The sequence below is a fragment of the Protomyctophum bolini genome (assembly GCF_963924005.1).
Source record: "Protomyctophum bolini genome assembly, chromosome: 17".
NCBI classification, from domain to species: domain Eukaryota; kingdom Metazoa; phylum Chordata; class Actinopteri; order Myctophiformes; family Myctophidae; genus Protomyctophum; species Protomyctophum bolini.
Window position 1 is genome coordinate 27995770 of NC_137878.1, and position 17561 is coordinate 28013330.

The 17561-nt window shown below is 43.7% G+C and overlaps 1 protein-coding gene across 1 annotated transcript in view; it reads right to left on the minus strand.

Moving 5' to 3' along the window:
* The window catches only part of LOC308332083 (focal adhesion kinase 1-like), a 68987-nt gene that overhangs the window by 11700 nt on the left and 39726 nt on the right, over positions 1 to 17561 (minus strand). The window contains 14 exon segments of the mRNA XM_080787715.1: positions 1659 to 1763; positions 1890 to 1997; positions 3923 to 3997; positions 4829 to 4940; positions 5502 to 5706; positions 6429 to 6518; positions 7108 to 7208; positions 7295 to 7410; positions 7623 to 7723; positions 8255 to 8339; positions 8755 to 8852; positions 10596 to 10616; positions 12923 to 12979; positions 16222 to 16239. Of these exon segments, the coding sequence (XP_080643841.1) occupies positions 1659 to 1763; positions 1890 to 1997; positions 3923 to 3997; positions 4829 to 4940; positions 5502 to 5706; positions 6429 to 6518; positions 7108 to 7208; positions 7295 to 7410; positions 7623 to 7723; positions 8255 to 8339; positions 8755 to 8852; positions 10596 to 10616; positions 12923 to 12979; positions 16222 to 16239 (1292 nt within the window).

Consider the following 17561-nt stretch of genomic DNA (forward strand, 5'->3'; position numbering starts at 1 on the left):
CAGACTATGAATGAGCCTTCAGAGTCTCCAAAGGTCTGTAGCTAACATCGAAACGAGTGTCGGTTAGCAGTTCCCATTCCCAGTTAAAAACAATAAACGTAAAAAGAATTATAATAATTGAACTTTCTGTTCACTGCAGTTGCAACAGCAGCTGTATGGAGCCAGTTAGCAGCAGGTGTTGTTCTGGTGTTGTGCTTTAGCTATTTTTGAAAAATAGTGAAAATGTGGTGCAAATCTGCAAACCTGGAACAATTACATATATTTTTGGGGGTCCTTGACATGAAAATGTTTGAGAACGACTGACAGAAACATAGGGTTCTTCAGAAAACTTTAGAAGACATTTGTAGAATCGTCCTTAGGTCTAAAAGGGTTAAAACACGAATGTGTCCTTAGTGGGTAATCCAGCATGACAGTCGCAGGTTCTAGTCCCGATCTCAACAAATGTTACTGTTTGTCTTCCCCTCCATCTCTCTGCCCATTTCCTACCTTTACTTTCTACCTACTACCTACTTTCTACTATTTCTACCTTACTGTTATCTAGCAATAAAGACAAAAAATTAATACAATTTGTTGCATGCCAGTGTTGCACATAGAGCTTGTAGATCTGCTGTTTTCGGTGCGAGACACCAGTATAAATCAGGCTTCTGAAATGGGACATCTGTACAGCTTGAACTGGCAGGTCGGCCATGAGAGATTTATACTGTCGTATGATGAGATGAGAGCATGAAAATGTGTGCTTCATCTGTACAAACATTGGCAACTCAACCAAGCATATCGTTGCAGTCAGGCAGAGAACCTTGTATATCCATATTACAACTTTGAATCTTTTTTAAATCATAAATGAATGCACTGCTTCGCCGTACAACAACAAAGAACTATGAAGATAGTCGATCTACAAACTCATAACGTGTTGCGCTGCTATTTGAGCTGCTCTTGAACATTTATGAACGTCGTCTGTGGGTTTTTATAAAACATTGAGCCAATGAAAAGTATTAACAAGCGCTTGTGACTAAATAATAACTACATTGGATCCATTGGAACCCAGTTTATTTTTCCCATTTCCTGAAGTACCGGTTTTGGACATACAAGGGTTCCGCCCGACAGCGACGGTATTGGTAGGTTGGAGAGAGAGAGGGGGGGGGGGGGGGGGCATTACAGGATGCCAGATAAGTTTGTCTTTCAGCTCTTTCTTTCCATCCAAGTCACTGTCTACCTCTCTCTCCCTCTCTCTCTCTCGCCATCAGTCTTCCACCTGGCTAAAAAATGAAAACACTAATCAAGGAAAGGAGAACGGCATGACCAGGGGAAAGAAGAAGTTGTTTTGCAGGTAGAGGTGTTTTTTCTCCATGGTGACAGGTGTGTGTATGTGTGTGTGTGTGTGTGTGTGTGTGTGTGTGTGTGTGTGTGTGTGTGTGTGTGTGTGTGTGTGTGCCTGCATGACTTGACGTGTGTGTGTGCGTATGTCAATGCCCTTTTGACTTGAGCAATGCTGCCTTCACACTGGCAGCTACAAAGATACAGGCTACCATTCTCTTTCAATGGAGGCCAGCGACATGAACATACAATTATAAGATACATCAGACGTTTGTAGCTGCTACAAAAGCTACAACAAAAGATGCAAAGCGTGTGTGTGTGTGTGTGGGGGGGGGGGGGGTTACCATGAGACTCTCCTCTTGTTCCAGCCATCGTTGGTCATCTTCCATTTGTTGTTGTTGCATCATCAATCTTTCCTCCATCAGACTTGTTCCAACACACCCACCATCCTTTAGGACACACAGGATCCATTTTACACACTTGGTTGGCCCAAAAATGTAGTCACTTTCATGTGTAACTTAGCCAATTCCCGTGTGCATGTGCATGTGTGTGTGTGCATGCATGCATGCGTGTACCTCCATGGTAGGGCTCCAAAGTGCGGTGTGTTCAGGTCTGTGCTGGTTCCAGGTCTCATGAGGGGGGTAGACACCCCCGACACCCCCCACCCCACCATGGGCTGACGCCTAGAGAGAGAGAGAGAGACAGGACCACAGTGAGACGGCCAGAGAGAGAGAGAGAGTGAGAGAGAGAGAGAGAGAGAGAGAGAGAGAGAGAGAGAGAGAGAGAGAGAGAGAGAGAGAGAGAGAGACAGACAGACAGACAGACAGATACCAGAGAAAGAGACAGACAGAGAGACAGGCAGATAAGATAATGCAAACAGGGAGAGAAAGGCAGAGAGACAGACACAAAGAAGCCGGACAGAGAGAGGAGGTGGAGAGACATAAATAAGAGACAGAAGACAGAGAGAGAGAGACAGGCACAGAGCGAAAAAGAGACAGGAGATTAAAGGCCTATTCATAGTCTGGATTTTCGGTGGTGAGGTGACCACCGCTCCGGTGGTGAGCTGACCACCGGAGCTGAAATAACGTTGAGTGGTGGTGAGTAAAAACAGAGAGAAGGGCTGGAGCGGTGGCGGTGGTTTGCTCTTCACCGCGGCTCGTGACATTGTAGTTCGGTGGTCACCCCACCACCGTAAATCCAGACTATGTATGAGCCTTAATACCTCACTAATTTCTTCGTTCTTGAAGTTATTAACAAAAAGTAAACCAATGAGAATAATGATAATAACAGTCCTCCTCCACCTACTACTACTACTACTGATTCTCAGAGTGGGGTCCAAATGGTTCCTTACGGGTCTGTAACTCAGAAGGTATTTTTACACCGCAAGATAAATTATTTCTTTGAGTGGCGGAATTATATGCAATGTCAATGCCTTGACGTTGCATGGATCGTTGAATGAGTCGCCTCAGTATCCTCTGTACCTTTACTCCAGATGGAAAGTCCCAAGGGAGGCGAACCTCGCCTAACGTTTACCAACGCTGACTGGCGCGCCCAACGTGAAGCGATTCAAGTGACTTGAAAGATATTTCAACTTACGGTGGGAATGCACCTAAAGAGTGTACAATACTCTCCAATGAAAACCTTTGCGAAACACTGCTTCAGAGCGGTATTAGTATTCATCTTATATCATCATAGGAGTCCAATCTCCAGTCCACCTGGGTTAGTTGGAGAACCCCTGAACTACACAGACATACATGTTATTACAACGTGTGATATGAAGAGGGTAAATAACCGTTGAAAGTCTGCACTCCTTATAAGGCCACAGAGAGAGAGAGAGAGAGAGAGAGAGCATACAGCCTTAAGATTGAGAGTATGTGGGGTGTGTGTGTGTGTGTGTGTGTGTGTGTCTGTGTGTGTGTGTGTGTGTGTGTGTGTGTGTGTGTGTGTGTGTGTGTGTGTGTGTGTAAGAGAGAGCGAGAGAGAGTGAAAGAGAGGAGAGTTATAGCTCTACAGGAAATGCCTGATGTCTGCTTAGTTTATGAGCTGAAAGAATAACTAGATGAACTCTCTTTCTCTCCCTCTCAGTTTCTCTCATCTCGCTTTGAACCAAACACACGCCACTCTTTTTTCTCCCCACCAATCTCTCTCTCTCTCTCTCTCTCTCTCTCTCTCTCTCAATAGCCAGTATAGCCCGATTTATTATACTTCGTTGTACGCCGGTGGCCTGTGCCAAAAATAGCCGTTTGCACAGTTTGCATTGTGAGCTTGTAGATTGGCTGTTTTCAGTGAGCAACACCATTGTATGATGTACGACTTGAACCAAACTAGTAAAACGGATCGGATAAAATGGGATTGAAACATTATAACTAGATAGAATCAAAACATGCAATATAAACATACATTTACTATGCGCGATTGATTTATTGGTTCTGAAAATAACTGCACACAACGTGTCACAGCGTGACGCGGTATGACCTTTTAGATCGGCACCAGCGGGGTGTGTTGGGCAGCAGGAGCATGACGAAGGCTCACTGGCAGGTGAGCCAATAGGTTACAACAGCAATGACAATAGCCTGGTTAATAAACCAGTGTGTGTGTGTTAACTCACCGGGTAGTGGTTGTGCTGGGGACTAGGGAAGAAGCCTTCACTGGAGCGAGGGCTGGGGTATCCTGGTCTGCTAGGCTAGACAGACAGAGACACACACGTTGGTTTCTACAGCATATTAAACGTCCATAGTGTAAGTCACTGGTTCCCAAACTATTCAGCTCCAGACCCAAAAGATCAATCTGATGCAACGCGCTGTACTGTAGATTGTGGACAGAACATCCGACGGAGAGACAGAGCGATGGACAGCAGTGACACAGACAGTGGGGTCCTTGAGTGATCCCCAGCTAAATGATGAAGAGTTGGTAACCAAATGGTTAGATCTTTAACTCTTGAGAGTGTAAAACGAAACCAAATGGACCCTTATTAGATCTTTAAATCTTGAGAGCGTAACAATGAAACCAACGCTCTCAAGAGTTAAATTATTGTTACACATCTGCATTACTTCATTTTCTAAAAGTATACACAATTAGAGAATGTAGAAGAATTGTTATTTTGATGTTTGCCTGTTGTCTCTCCCTCCTATGGAACCGCATCAATACAGACAGCATGGAATTGTGGACATGAACGATAACAAAGTATTCTTTAGTTTTGGATCAGCGAGGCTGAATCTCATCAAATGGTGGTCCATGGCTCAAATGCTTGAGCAAATAATGGGCCTTGACCCATTCTGGACGGGAACCCCTTTTGGTGTTTTAACTAAGCATTATGTTATACTTTAGCTATTGAAAAATAGCAGATCTACAAGCTTGTAGGTCTGCTATTTTTGAAAAATCAGAAAAATGCAGCACAAATCTTTGAATATATATTCTTTCAGAGTGAACGTTTTTTATTTATTTCGACGTCAGGCCTAAATGGGCCTTAACCTGAACAGGGTTGAAAAGCAGAGCGTCAGACAGTGGGTCTTACTTTAGGCGGTGCTTCATCAGAGCCTCCAGAGTCCCAGGACACAGTGACCTGCCTCCTCATCTCCATGCGGAGTCTCTCCTCCTGCTGCATCTTCTCCTCCTCCAGGATAGTGCTGCACGCACACACGCACACACAGACACACACACACACACACACACACGAGCGCATCACAAACCACAGTCGTGACTAAACGAACATGGCCTCAAGCTCTTGGTCAAAACAAGACAGCGTCTAAAGCCATGTCATGTTGACGACATCATGATAGGACCACGGGTCTGAGATCCTTCACAAAATGTGTAAGTAATAAGTATATACACACAAACAAAAAAAGAATATTCACAAGGTGTGAATCTGGGGATTTATTTGCTTGGCCTATACATACACGTACACAATACATTTGGCACTGATCAGTTGGAGTTGGACCCCCAAAAACGCTATTGTATTTGTGGGTCCTTGGCATGGAAAAGTTCTAATCTAGATAACGTCATATTGTCCCTGTCGGGTGTAAACCTCCAAAATGTCTAAAACAGAATACAAAAGTAGAAGATCGACAAGCTTGCAGATCTGCTACTTTTGATACTAAAAACAATGGAGATAAGAGGTCTCCGACACCAACGATACTAGCATTACTTTATTATACATGTGGTGTTGAAGGTGTTTTGTGAGTGGATACCTGAGCTGTGTTTTGAGTTCAGTGAAGCGCGGCCTCTTGCTGGGGTCGTACGACCAGCACTTGGTCATCAGACTGTACAGGGTGGGCGGGCACTGTGGGGGCATGGCCAATCGCTCGCCGTTCTCTATCCTGCCAATCACGTCGTTGTTCTTCACGCCCTGGAAAGGCTTGATGCCATACATCAAGATCTCCCACATGCACACACCTGGACGGAGAGGAGGTTTATACTCACATGCATCACACACACAGAGCAAAGCATGGATTATGCAGATTATTTCTGAAGTACGTTGTTGAGGGATTTGGTAATACAATATGTGAGGGGTGAGTTCGCGTGCACGCATCCACCTGGGTGACGGCAGACTGCTGGGCGAGCGCTGGCGCTTTGGCATGGGGGGGGGGGGGGGGGGGGGGGGGTCAGATCGACTTGAGTGCTTAGAAAAGCGCTATAAAATGCAATCCATTATTAGCCCTGTTTAGCAGTGTATTTTCTTCCTGTGCGGGGGTGACTGAATGACTTAGTTGTGTGTGTGAAACGGCATTGCTGGCTATGAGCACATGGGTCATTTCCAGAGGGGACAGATGTAAGCTTAATGTGAGTGATGAAGGGGGGGATTCTGACCTCACCAGCATGCTATGCATGTTAGTTAAACTAGGGGGTCTCTTGTTTAGGAAGGGGCTTAGAAAAACAGTACTGAAGTACTACAGTACGGGAAAGATGCCTTATAATTAATGTAACAGCAGTGCAACATAAATTATATAAAGCTCATCAACAAACAAGCTATACAAAATATTGTAAAACTAATTCGATAGGTGGGGTGGCGGCTGCAAGACTCTTTGGATGACAGTAACATACCTTGGAAGTTATGGAAGGAGAAAGAAATGTGCATTTCTTTGTATAATAGACACAAAATAAAGGCTTGGACTCACCGAACATCCAGACGTCACTGGCTGAGGTGAATCGTCTAAAGTTGATAGACTCAGGAGCCATCCATTTGATAGGCAGTTTGCCTTTAGAAGCTGACATGTGCACACACATTTACAGTGTTAACGCATTGTGGCGGTCACAACAAGTATAATCACTTCATACCATTGAGTGAGACTGATTATTGTGTCATTTTGGAGCCTGCCATTAAATAGGCCGTTATTAGGCTTCGAGACATATTACCGTACATTAATTATATCTCTGTCAGGTGGAAACCTCATAATTATATTCAAAACGGTTACTTTTCAGGATTCAAATTCAAAATTATTATTATTAAAATAGCAAAAGTAGCATATAGACAAGCCTTTTGTGTGGCGCTGTGGTATGATCAAGTAGGGCGATACTTTACTAAAGAGATAAGAGGTTTCTGCCCGACAGCAAGGATCATTTTATTTGTTGTTGTCACACAGCAGATCAACTGGTCTCCCAAAAGCAACACATGAACGGCCATGGCAGAATGAAAGACTGCACTACTAGCACATAACCAGAAGGTGGCAACAGAGAATAAGCACCAAAAAAGACCTTTATTTCTACAGAAAGCTGTGTGTGTGTGTGTGTGTGTGTGTGTGTGTGTGTGTGTGTGTGTGTGTGTGTGTGTGTGTGTGTGTGTGTGTGCGTCCATACCTTTGTAGTATGAGCTATCCTCCATGTATCTCGACAGACCAAAGTCTCCCAGCATCACACAGTCCACGGCTGAGACCAACACGTTGCGTGCCGCTATGTCCCTGGAAAGCCAGAACAGCCAAGATTAGATGATTCCACGCCAGTGCAAGATCCATGTGTGTGTGTGTGTGTGTGTGTGTGTGTGTACCTGTGTACGAAGCGCTTGCTCTCCAGGTAGGCCAGTGCTGTACTGAGTTGAGCAGTAAACAGAATGAGAGTAGCCAGGTCTAGATTGTATTTCCTCACCTGCAGGAATGAACGCAACTACAGAGAGACACAGACAGAAAGGGGGGGGGGGGGGAGAGAGAGATAGAGTAGAATAGAAAAGGAAGAGAGATGGAGAGAGGGAATTATAATCAAAATACAACAATGTCATAGTCATTCCCTCTTGCTGTCATTATTTCTTTGTGATGTCAACTATTTAGCTGTTGCTGGCGCTTTGTTTTCTAAAACAGAAACAGCCAGTGTCACGGTACCTCTCCCAGGGTGCATAGCTCCATGATGATCCACACGGGGTTCTCTGTGATGACCCCAATCAGCTTGACGATGTGGGGGTGGTCAAACTGACGCATGGTCACTGCGGACACAAAACCATGAGTAATGAGCAGCCGCTGACCGTTCTCTGCCTGCGCTCAAGCTCAATGCGGCGTGGGATCGCCAAGGGCACATTTACCATTGTCAACGCCGCCAAGTGCACAAATGGAGACTGCCGCCCCCGCCGGTGATTACTTTTAAGCATTATGTTACACTTTAGCTATTGAAAAATAGCAGATCTACAAGCTAATAGCTCATACGAGCTTGTAGATCTGCTATTTTTTTGAAAAATCGTGAAAATGTGGTGCAAATCTTTAAATATATTATTTCGTTTTTAACTCAAATCTTTGCTTCTGGGGGGGTCCCTGGAACAACATATTTTCAGATGGGGGTCCGCGGCCAAATACAGAAAATTCTGTGGGTCCTTGACATGAAAAATGTTGAGCACCACTGACATAGAAACATAGGTTTTTCAGAAAACTTTTAAGACATTTTCTTTTTAGAATCGGCCAGTCCTAAATGGGTTTATGCCATGGGTTTATGTTAGGCAAAGAAACAATTAAAGTGGTCTTACGCGCTTCTTGCAGGAACTTCTCTCTGACGCTGTCTGATGTGCAGTTCTTACAGGTCTTGATGGCAACGTTCGAGGGAGCCATTTCCTGTACAGCATGGGCGAGTGACAGGTTAGGAGGAGGCAGGGTTAGGCAAACGCATTTAGAGCACCAAAAACAATGGGCCATTTGTGGGTCACAGACAGATTTTTATGGGTTCCTGTTAACTCCCTATATATTCTTTTGTTTCCTAGGTTTGGTTTTGAATAATTATTGCAAACATTTTCATGAATTAAAAGCAAAATCAAATCAAATAAACATCTTAAAAGGAAAATATAATCAAATTAAACTTGTTAAGAAATTCCATTTATTCAAAAACAAAGAAGTAGATCTAGAAATAAAATATATTAATAAATATATTTTCACTAGTTTGGGTCCCGGGAAAACATCTAATCCCTCTTTTGGGTCTGGAGCTGAAAAGTTTGCGACCCACTGGTCTAGAGAGATGAAAGTGTCTACATACCGGGCTGCTGTAGACTCCTTGGTGAACATCACCAAACTGGCCCTCTCCGATGCAACGACCCAACTCTATCCTGTCCCTCTGGATCTCATAGTCCCGAGCTGCATGGGAGGAGAGGAGAGGAGAGGAGAGGGAAACCAAAGAATTACTTGCAAATAATATGTTCTGAGCACAGGTTCTCAGTGTGACCGTGACACACACACACACACACACACACACGCACACACACACACACACACACACGCACACACGCGCACACGCACACGCACACGCACACGCACACACACACACACACACACACACACACACACACACACACACACACACACACACACACACACACACACACACACACACACACACACACAGGTTTTTACATGCACAGTAGCATTCCTGTTGATTTTCTTTCCCCCATTAAACTGTCATGCAAACATATTTGGTTTATAATAACCCAGATTCTGAACTTGATATTTAGTTTAAGCCGATTCCATTTTTAGACAGGACAGACAGTGAGGCATGCATAATGTAATGTAATGAATATCTGGAAACTGGAATATAAGAGGTACATGACATAGTAGGGCTACACGACTTTCACTCACTACCACTACTGGGCACTGCCTTGAAAAACTACAACTCCCAAAATAGCTGATCTACAAGCTCACAATGTGTCGTGATGCGACACATTATGCGCTTGTAGATCTGCTATTTTCTACTGGGCACTGCCTAAGTTGAAACTACAACTCCCACCAGGACATTTTCAGCTTATCTGACGTTTTCCTTGATGTTGATGAATATTTGCAATGGAAATTGAAAATGGATTTAAATCTATTCTACAAAAAAAAAAACGGCCTCCATGAGCCTGATGGATGGGTAGTACAGTGTCCTGGATAGATGACATTTTGAGTATTGGTGAGGAGACAAGACAATGCGTAACAGATGGCCAAATAAGGTGTTTGACAATTACCTAACTGTGAAACAATTAATTGTCCACAATGTCCAGCACTAGTGGCAAGACAAAGTATACATCTGGCTTAACTCGGATTAACTAAGCAATCGACAGAATGGAGGAGAACCTCAACAATGCTAATTACATGGGAATCTGCCAGCGATGACATTTTAGAACCCAAATCGTTCCAAATATTCGTTTTTTTCGTCCAAATTACTCGTCTGGATAACCACTTTATAACAAGAACAAAAAAACATTCTGCACAGGGGTCATTACACAATAATCAATTACTTCACAGTTCACACGACAGAGGACAAGACAAAACAGCCACAATTGAGTAGAAACCAAAACATTTCATAAGAGACATTAAAATAAATTAAATAAACGATAACCAAGGAAAAGGCTAATGAAAACCATGCCCCAAAACAAAGCATCTAGTCATTCAGCTGAAGAGGCTTAGAGAGATGTTTCTCATGTTCTGATTGAATTGTCCACAATAATTAAAATAACATTGTGGGTCTTTGGGTGGAGTTTCCTTTCAACTCCAAGACCAAAGCTGAATGACTTTCAATTGAGATACAGTACATAATTACACCAACAAACATGACTTGACAACAAATCACAATGTAAATGAGATACCTCAACCTTTTTCAATTTCAGTCTATTAATAATATTCTTGACCAGGCAGTTGGAAAAAATGGGATAAAATCCAGAGTTCGACGCCAAAAAGACTCTGTTGTGTAACACATTTAGGTACAATATATACATACAATATATATATTTTTTCTCCTCAAATTTGTTAAACGCATGGCAGAGAAAATGAACAACCAAAAATGTAAAAAGGTCAAGTTATCCTGGTACGAGAGGGAGAGAGACAGAGAGAGAGAGTTCATTTTACCTTGAACTATTCCATAGCACACTGTGTTGGCATTGGGAGGAGAAAGAGAGAGAGACAGAGAGACAGACAGAGCCAGACAGCTGCTTTAAGATTGAGAATAGCTGAGAAAACACATTCACACACTAAGTAGACTAGACGCACAAAGAACGACATACATACAGGCACCAGGACACTGTAAAATCCTCAGTGGTCATTTTACAGCATAACTTTCTTTATTGAATAGAATGTTATTGTATCCCTGCACAGCCGAGTTATGTTTATACAATATATGTAACTTTAACAAACTTTCTGTTACCGCCGTGCTCTGTACACAAATCAAAAAGCGGAGGGTCGCAGTCAGAAATAAAGGTCAATGTTTTGTTTAATGCTCCATTACGCCTCAATGACAGATGTTTCGGCCATGCGGCCTTCACCAGTGATGAGTGTAAATTCAGTGGCTGATGAAGGCTGGACATCCGAAACATCTGTCACTGAGACATAATGAAGGAATACAAGAAAACATTGTGTGTGACCCTTGAGATGTTTAGAACTACCGGGTGGCGAGAGGTGTAGCAACTAACTACCAATGAAGCTCAGAGTGTTATACCTCTCCTGCCCAAACCGGTGTTCCGCCTTAACTCAAGACAACTTTGCGAGCGTGACCCGAGTTTGAATTCTGGGCCGACCATAAATCTTACGGATTACAGATTTAGTTCTGAGTCTGTAAAAGTGTAGATGTAAACTCTCTAAACTAAAATTACTAATCGACTACAAATTAACACCAAGGATTTGACTGTGTAAAGGTGGGAAGGTTATTTGTTTGTTTTGCAGAATGAACGGAGGGAAGAAATGGTAGAATGAATGGCAGAACAAATAAACAAATCAAGGACAAATATGAGATGATATCAACAGACATGTATAGATAGAGAGTGGCTACATGTGGAATATCTCAGTAGCATAAGTGTTTTTTAGCTCAGTCTACTACAAATACGTAAACATATGCATATGTGCATATAGCCATACGAGTTTGCACACATACAGGAGGAAAATATCTGAAGACATGCTATTCGGGGGAATTCACAGAAAATGACATTTTCATGGCCATTTTCAAGCTTATTGGCTTATTGTTGCCGGCAAGCTACATCTTTGTACAATGGAGTATAAATTAAGCTTGAAGCTCCAATCACTCGTGGCACCCTTTACTTTCAAACGCCTTACGGCAGGGTTACACCAGGGACGGAAAGGAACCGCACCGTAAGGCGAGGCGAGGGGCTGCATAACCCCCGCGGACACACGGAAAAATAGAGTAGAGTACCGTTGCGGACACACGCAGACTCCGCTCCGTTCACACACAGGGACTCTGCTCCGTTCTCTGAGAAATTCCGCGTCAATTCCGTCCCATCAGTGTAGCCCGGCCCTTACAATAGCGAAGGCAATAGAGTCACTGTTGACATCCAGCCGCAATACTTTAATAATAATGATAATGAGGCAAGGCTTTTGACAGGAACTGTAAACCGTATAGCCGTGAACTGTGGTTTGTCACCACGGTGGTCTCTTTGGCTCCTATCCCAGCAGGTCTCTGTTTCTATGTCCGACACCCTGCCAAACCCAGTCTAACCTCGCTGGCCTGAGCTGGTGCCTGTCCGCAAGCAGACTGAATCTGGATTATTAGCATCGCCGATAGCTTGTACATACAGTATATTAACTCTATTTTCATTAATATTCTCAGTGTTGATAGAATGTTAACAGACCGTGCTTAAATCCACCCATATACTGTACATATTCATCACTGGTGATGAATATACCGCTAGGTTTCTATTCTTTCATATATTGACTGTACATTTATATTTATTGATAAGACGGTCCACACTACATGCTCACTCAGTCAAAGATCCTGTGCAGATGCTGTAGATATCCAGGGCCAGCAGCTCAGCATTACATTTTTAGTGGTTGGCCGGTTTGTTTCTCGGCTCTTGTTACACGGTACCGGTGTTTCATTCTCACTGCTGCTTCTAGTATTTGCCTCAGTGGAAACCAACAAAGATTTATCTCCTGGAGATAGTTCCAGCATATAATAGAGGAGTAAAGTGTTATTGATGCTAAACAGAACCTTCCCAGGGTGTCGTGGGAAAGCATCGCGCCGTTCTCCGGTTTCATTATTGAGCAAAAAGAAGTACGGTGATGCAAACCATACCGCGCAACATGTTGCTGGCGAGCGGCGTTGGTGAACAGAGCTATAGCAGCAGTTAGGAGGAGAGAAGCTAAATGGAAGCTGGTTTCTCCCCCGGGGAGAAGATAAACACTCCTGGTAGTTGTAGTTTAAAGAGAACAGCGTAGAAGATACTCACTGGAGGGCATGGTGTACGTGTCTTCTTCATCAACTATCTCAGCATAGTCATCGGTCTCTGCGATAGTAAACACATACACACACACACACACACACACACACACACACACACACACACACACACAAAGTGCACAGAGGCAGCGGTCAGTAAAATCGGTAACAGCAAAAAGGGAAAATAAATACACAACCACCACACAGTCAAATACACGTGGTTCACCAAGTCTAAAGCTGCACTAAGAATAGCAGTATAACACACACACACACACACACACACACACACACACACACAGAGTAGACATACACAACAAATAAGTCACACATGCATTGGTCACTTTACCGTGCACGTACGTACTCTGCCACGCCGCAACCCTGATACGCGCACACACACGCAAAAAGTATACCCGCACCAAGAAGAAAACACAACATGCAGCTAACTGTGAATCAAGCATGCAACTCTATCTCACAGTCTGTCAAGTGCGACACATAGAAACACCCATCTCTCTCTATCTCGCTCTATCTTTGTCTCTCTCTCTCTCTCACTCTCTCTCTGCACAGGGTGTCAGCTGAGCATGTGGTGTGGATATCGGTCTGTCTTTGTCAGAACAGCTGGGCTCGATTGGAGGCAGAGAGAGAGAGAGACAGACAGACAGACAGACAGACAGACAGACAGACAGACAGACAGACAGACAGACAGACAGACAGACAGACAGACAGACAGACAGACAGACAGACAGACAGAGGGACAGGGTGAAAATACGCTAAGGACATAACGAGAGCACCGTCTGTCCTAGGAATGGAGAGATAGAGAGAGGTATATAAAGAAATAGCGAGTCTGTATTATATCCAGATGGTTTTGTTTAGAATAAAAGCTGTGCGCAGGCTCTGACAGATAGAGGGGAAAAAAGAGATTGAGAGCGCGAGAGAGAGAGCGTCAGCCTCTTCTAACCAGATGGTAGTGTTTAGAGTAAAATCTGTCCGCAGAACCAGCTGTTGGAAACAACAGTGACACATGTGTTGATGTTATTCTTACTATTCCACTCAATATTTATCAAGCTCTGATAGAGTGTGTTGTCCCACATTAGAGGGGAGGCATACTTTGGTCCGACATATCATTGGTCCGAAGAAGCATTGGTCCGACTCGGGAGAGGGTTGGGGTTAGGTTTAGGTGTGCTGCCCCGTGCTCGCGGTTATGGTTAGGGTGAGGGTTTGGAGTAGGTAGTCGATCGGACCAATGGTATGTCGGACCAAAGTATAGTAACCCATTAGAGAGAGACTCGTAGATAGAGCTGAATGAAGTGTTGAGATGGTCCTGAGTGAGGCTTTGCACTCTACGGTCAGTAACAAATAATGTGTACCGCTACTTTAAGCTGACGTAAGAGGTGAGTGGTCCGTACGATAGACTGAGCAAACACTCCCCCACAGACACTTTAATATATAATATACCATATTACGTTAGATAATGTAAGTCAGCAGGCTGAATAAAGCAGAGGAACTACAGTATGTAGGTCAGTAGCCAACGTAGGTTGGATAAGTCAGCTACAGTGGCATGAGCGAAGAAATGAAGTTCTGATCCAATACTATTATTATATCAGTGTTTTCATGTGGGTAACACTAAAAGATTCTTGCTTGCTTGCTTGCTTGCTTGTTTGTTTGATTGACTGATTGATTGAATACTTCATTAACATTTGCAAACAGTACCGCAAGTACAATTATGCAAGCAATGATAAAAGGATGGCTTATTGCTTCCATTGTGGTCCTGTGTGTATGTGGTTTCCATTGCTTCATTATCAACTTAATTAATCAAAGACCTTGTTCTTTGGAGCCGCCGACAAATCGGCGGCTCCAATTTCTTTTGGCGCTTAACCACTTAACCCATTAAGACCCGAGGCTGATTCTATGAATTCGTAGAATTTTACGATTTACAAGCTCACAGTATATATATGCTATTTTTGAATAGCCAATGCTAGAAAGACACAGATTCTTTCCCGGTTTTAATGGGTTAAGTCCTATTTCAATACTGTCCGCTCAAAAAGCTTTCAACAAGTCGCATTGTTGAAACCTACAAATTTTTTAACAACTTCAAAAACAAAATGGCCAAAAAAATGACACCAGGTTGAAAGTGGCACTATGTGTGTGCGTGTTAGGTTTGCAGTGTGTGCTCGCTCTGTTGTTTATATTGCTCTGATGTGGTTCTGAAGAATGAAAACTCTGTACTGTTTCGAATCTAAGTTTGACTAGTCTGTGTCTGTCTGTTCCCAATGAAGAGAAAATCTGTGCTTTGGATTCTGTGTCTGCCTGCCTGCGTATGTGTGTGTGTGTGTGTGTGTGTGTGTGTGTGTGTGTGTGTGTGTGTGTGTGTGTGTGTACGTGCGCGTCTGTGTGTGCACGTGTGTGTCTGTGTGCGTGACGTGATTGTGTGTGTTACAGCTAGCCCATTTTAGCCAGGAATGCAATTGCTCTCAACTCCAGCAAACCTCTCCCTATTCCACTCTGTGCTTAGCTTGGCTTGTGTGTGTAGCCTGTGTGTGTGTGTGTGTGTGTGTGTGTGTGTGTGTGTGTGTGTGTGTGTAGCCTGTGGACAGAAGGGGCTGGAGTTCTGCCCTTAAAGTGGAATACTGCTAAATTAAGTTTTGTCTCTTTATTCTTGTGGCTTAAGGGAAGCTCAATTCAAAGCTGAAATTCAGTAGCAGTTCACTTCATAAAGAATGCAGAGACAGACAGACCGACAGACCGACTGACCGACCGACCCACAGACCGACCGACCCACAGACAGACAGACAGACAGACAGACACATGCAAACCCAAACTTCCAGTAGCACGTCGTAATATGGTGACACTGGTAAGCTAGCTAGCAGGCAGCAGGTCTATCCTACTCTTCATTGTGCACTACAGATAATGTTGGCTTCATGTTTCATATCACTGAAACATGAGAGACTAGAACATCCATACTGAAAAAGCATTGGTTTTTCAGTTACGAGTCAGTCACAATGTACAGTATACCACAGAAACACATCCTGCCAATTAAAATGTATGCATGCATACACAACACGTCGCTCACTCACACGCAACCAAGTACCCATCTAACTCAACCACACCCCTAAGGAAGGACCCAATGCACGAGCATGCACGCACACACACGCGCACACACACACACACACACACACACACACACACACACACACACACACACACACACACACACACACACACCTGTTCCCGTGTATAAACTGTGGCATATTAGTACAGGGAGAACAAGAAAGATGGGATCATGGAGAGATTAATAAACGACAAAAACTTTACCATCCCCACTAAGATCTTCTGCAGGGTCCGGGAGAGCGAGCATGCAGGAAACAGGACAGGAGGAGCGAGAGAGTTGGGGAGTAGGAGAGAGAGAGAGAGAGAGAGAGAGGCAGAAGAAACAAAGAGAAGAAACAAGGGAGAGAGGGAAAAAGTAAAAGTTATCTCATGTAAAGCTGTGACATAACAGTGGCTGGAAGTGTAATAACAAGGAGTTTAGCTGCAGAGACACACGTAGCAAGCAGTTAGTTCAAACATAACCCAGGCACTTTATACACACACAACCCTGTGCTAACAATCGACAGTCAAATGAACCAGTGAGGGAACGAATGAGGCGACAGTGTTGCATTGGTGATTTGATCTCTGGTGGGACGCTATATTTAGACGTCACGCGCACGTCGCTTAACAACCTTCCGCTATAGGATTTAATAAGGTCTCACAATGAACCCTTGATATGCATACAGGCTCATTCCTATGTTCATTGGCGCTGGTGTGACACTCGGCAGCCTCTGTAAACCTTCTTGAGGTTGTGAAGTTAAGGTCGTTTTTATTCGATGCGTACTGCGCGCATGCTCCTATCTGGGGGGACGGCGTGGTGGCACGTGCAATGACCAATGCAACGCTGACACACACACGAGCGGTTGGGCTCCTGAGTTTGTTAAACGTAGCATGTTCAGTTGTAAATACTTCTCACTATAGCTCAGTGAATGCATACAGTATATACTGTATAGCTTGTAGCAGTAGAGTAGACGCAGTTGAATTGAATTCTGTACACTCAGCCAGGTCGGAAACACTCGACTGCAACGTTTTGTTCAAGAAAGCGTCCCACAGCAACCTGGGCAATAAAGTACAAATCCCCAATCTATAATTTCAGATATCAATAGGCCTGTCTCACAGCCATTCCCCGCCCCCTTTCCAGACCTAGTGGTGATGACGTGACGTCACTCCATAGACATTACATGTTAAAAGACCTACATTCAGAAGCTATAAACAACGCTTTTTCTGAAGGTAAACTTTATTCTATTTGTTTTAGTGGTCTTAAGATCTTGTTTTCTTCATAATAAAATTGGTCTTTTACATTTTAACATTTGAAAACGGCCTTAAATGGTGTAGAGAAAGCAGGTAGCTAGGGATGTAGCTCTGGTCCATAGCCTATACTCATGGACCAGAGCTACATCCCTACCTGCTTTCTCTGCACCATTTAAGGCCTTTTCCACATGTTAAAATGTAAAAGGCGCGACCTGGTGCGGCACAAATGGGGCGAACCGAGCGAATATACTGTAAATATTCAGGTCTCTGAACACAGCTTTAAGGAGGGTAATTTGAGCTTAGGTTTTTGCAAC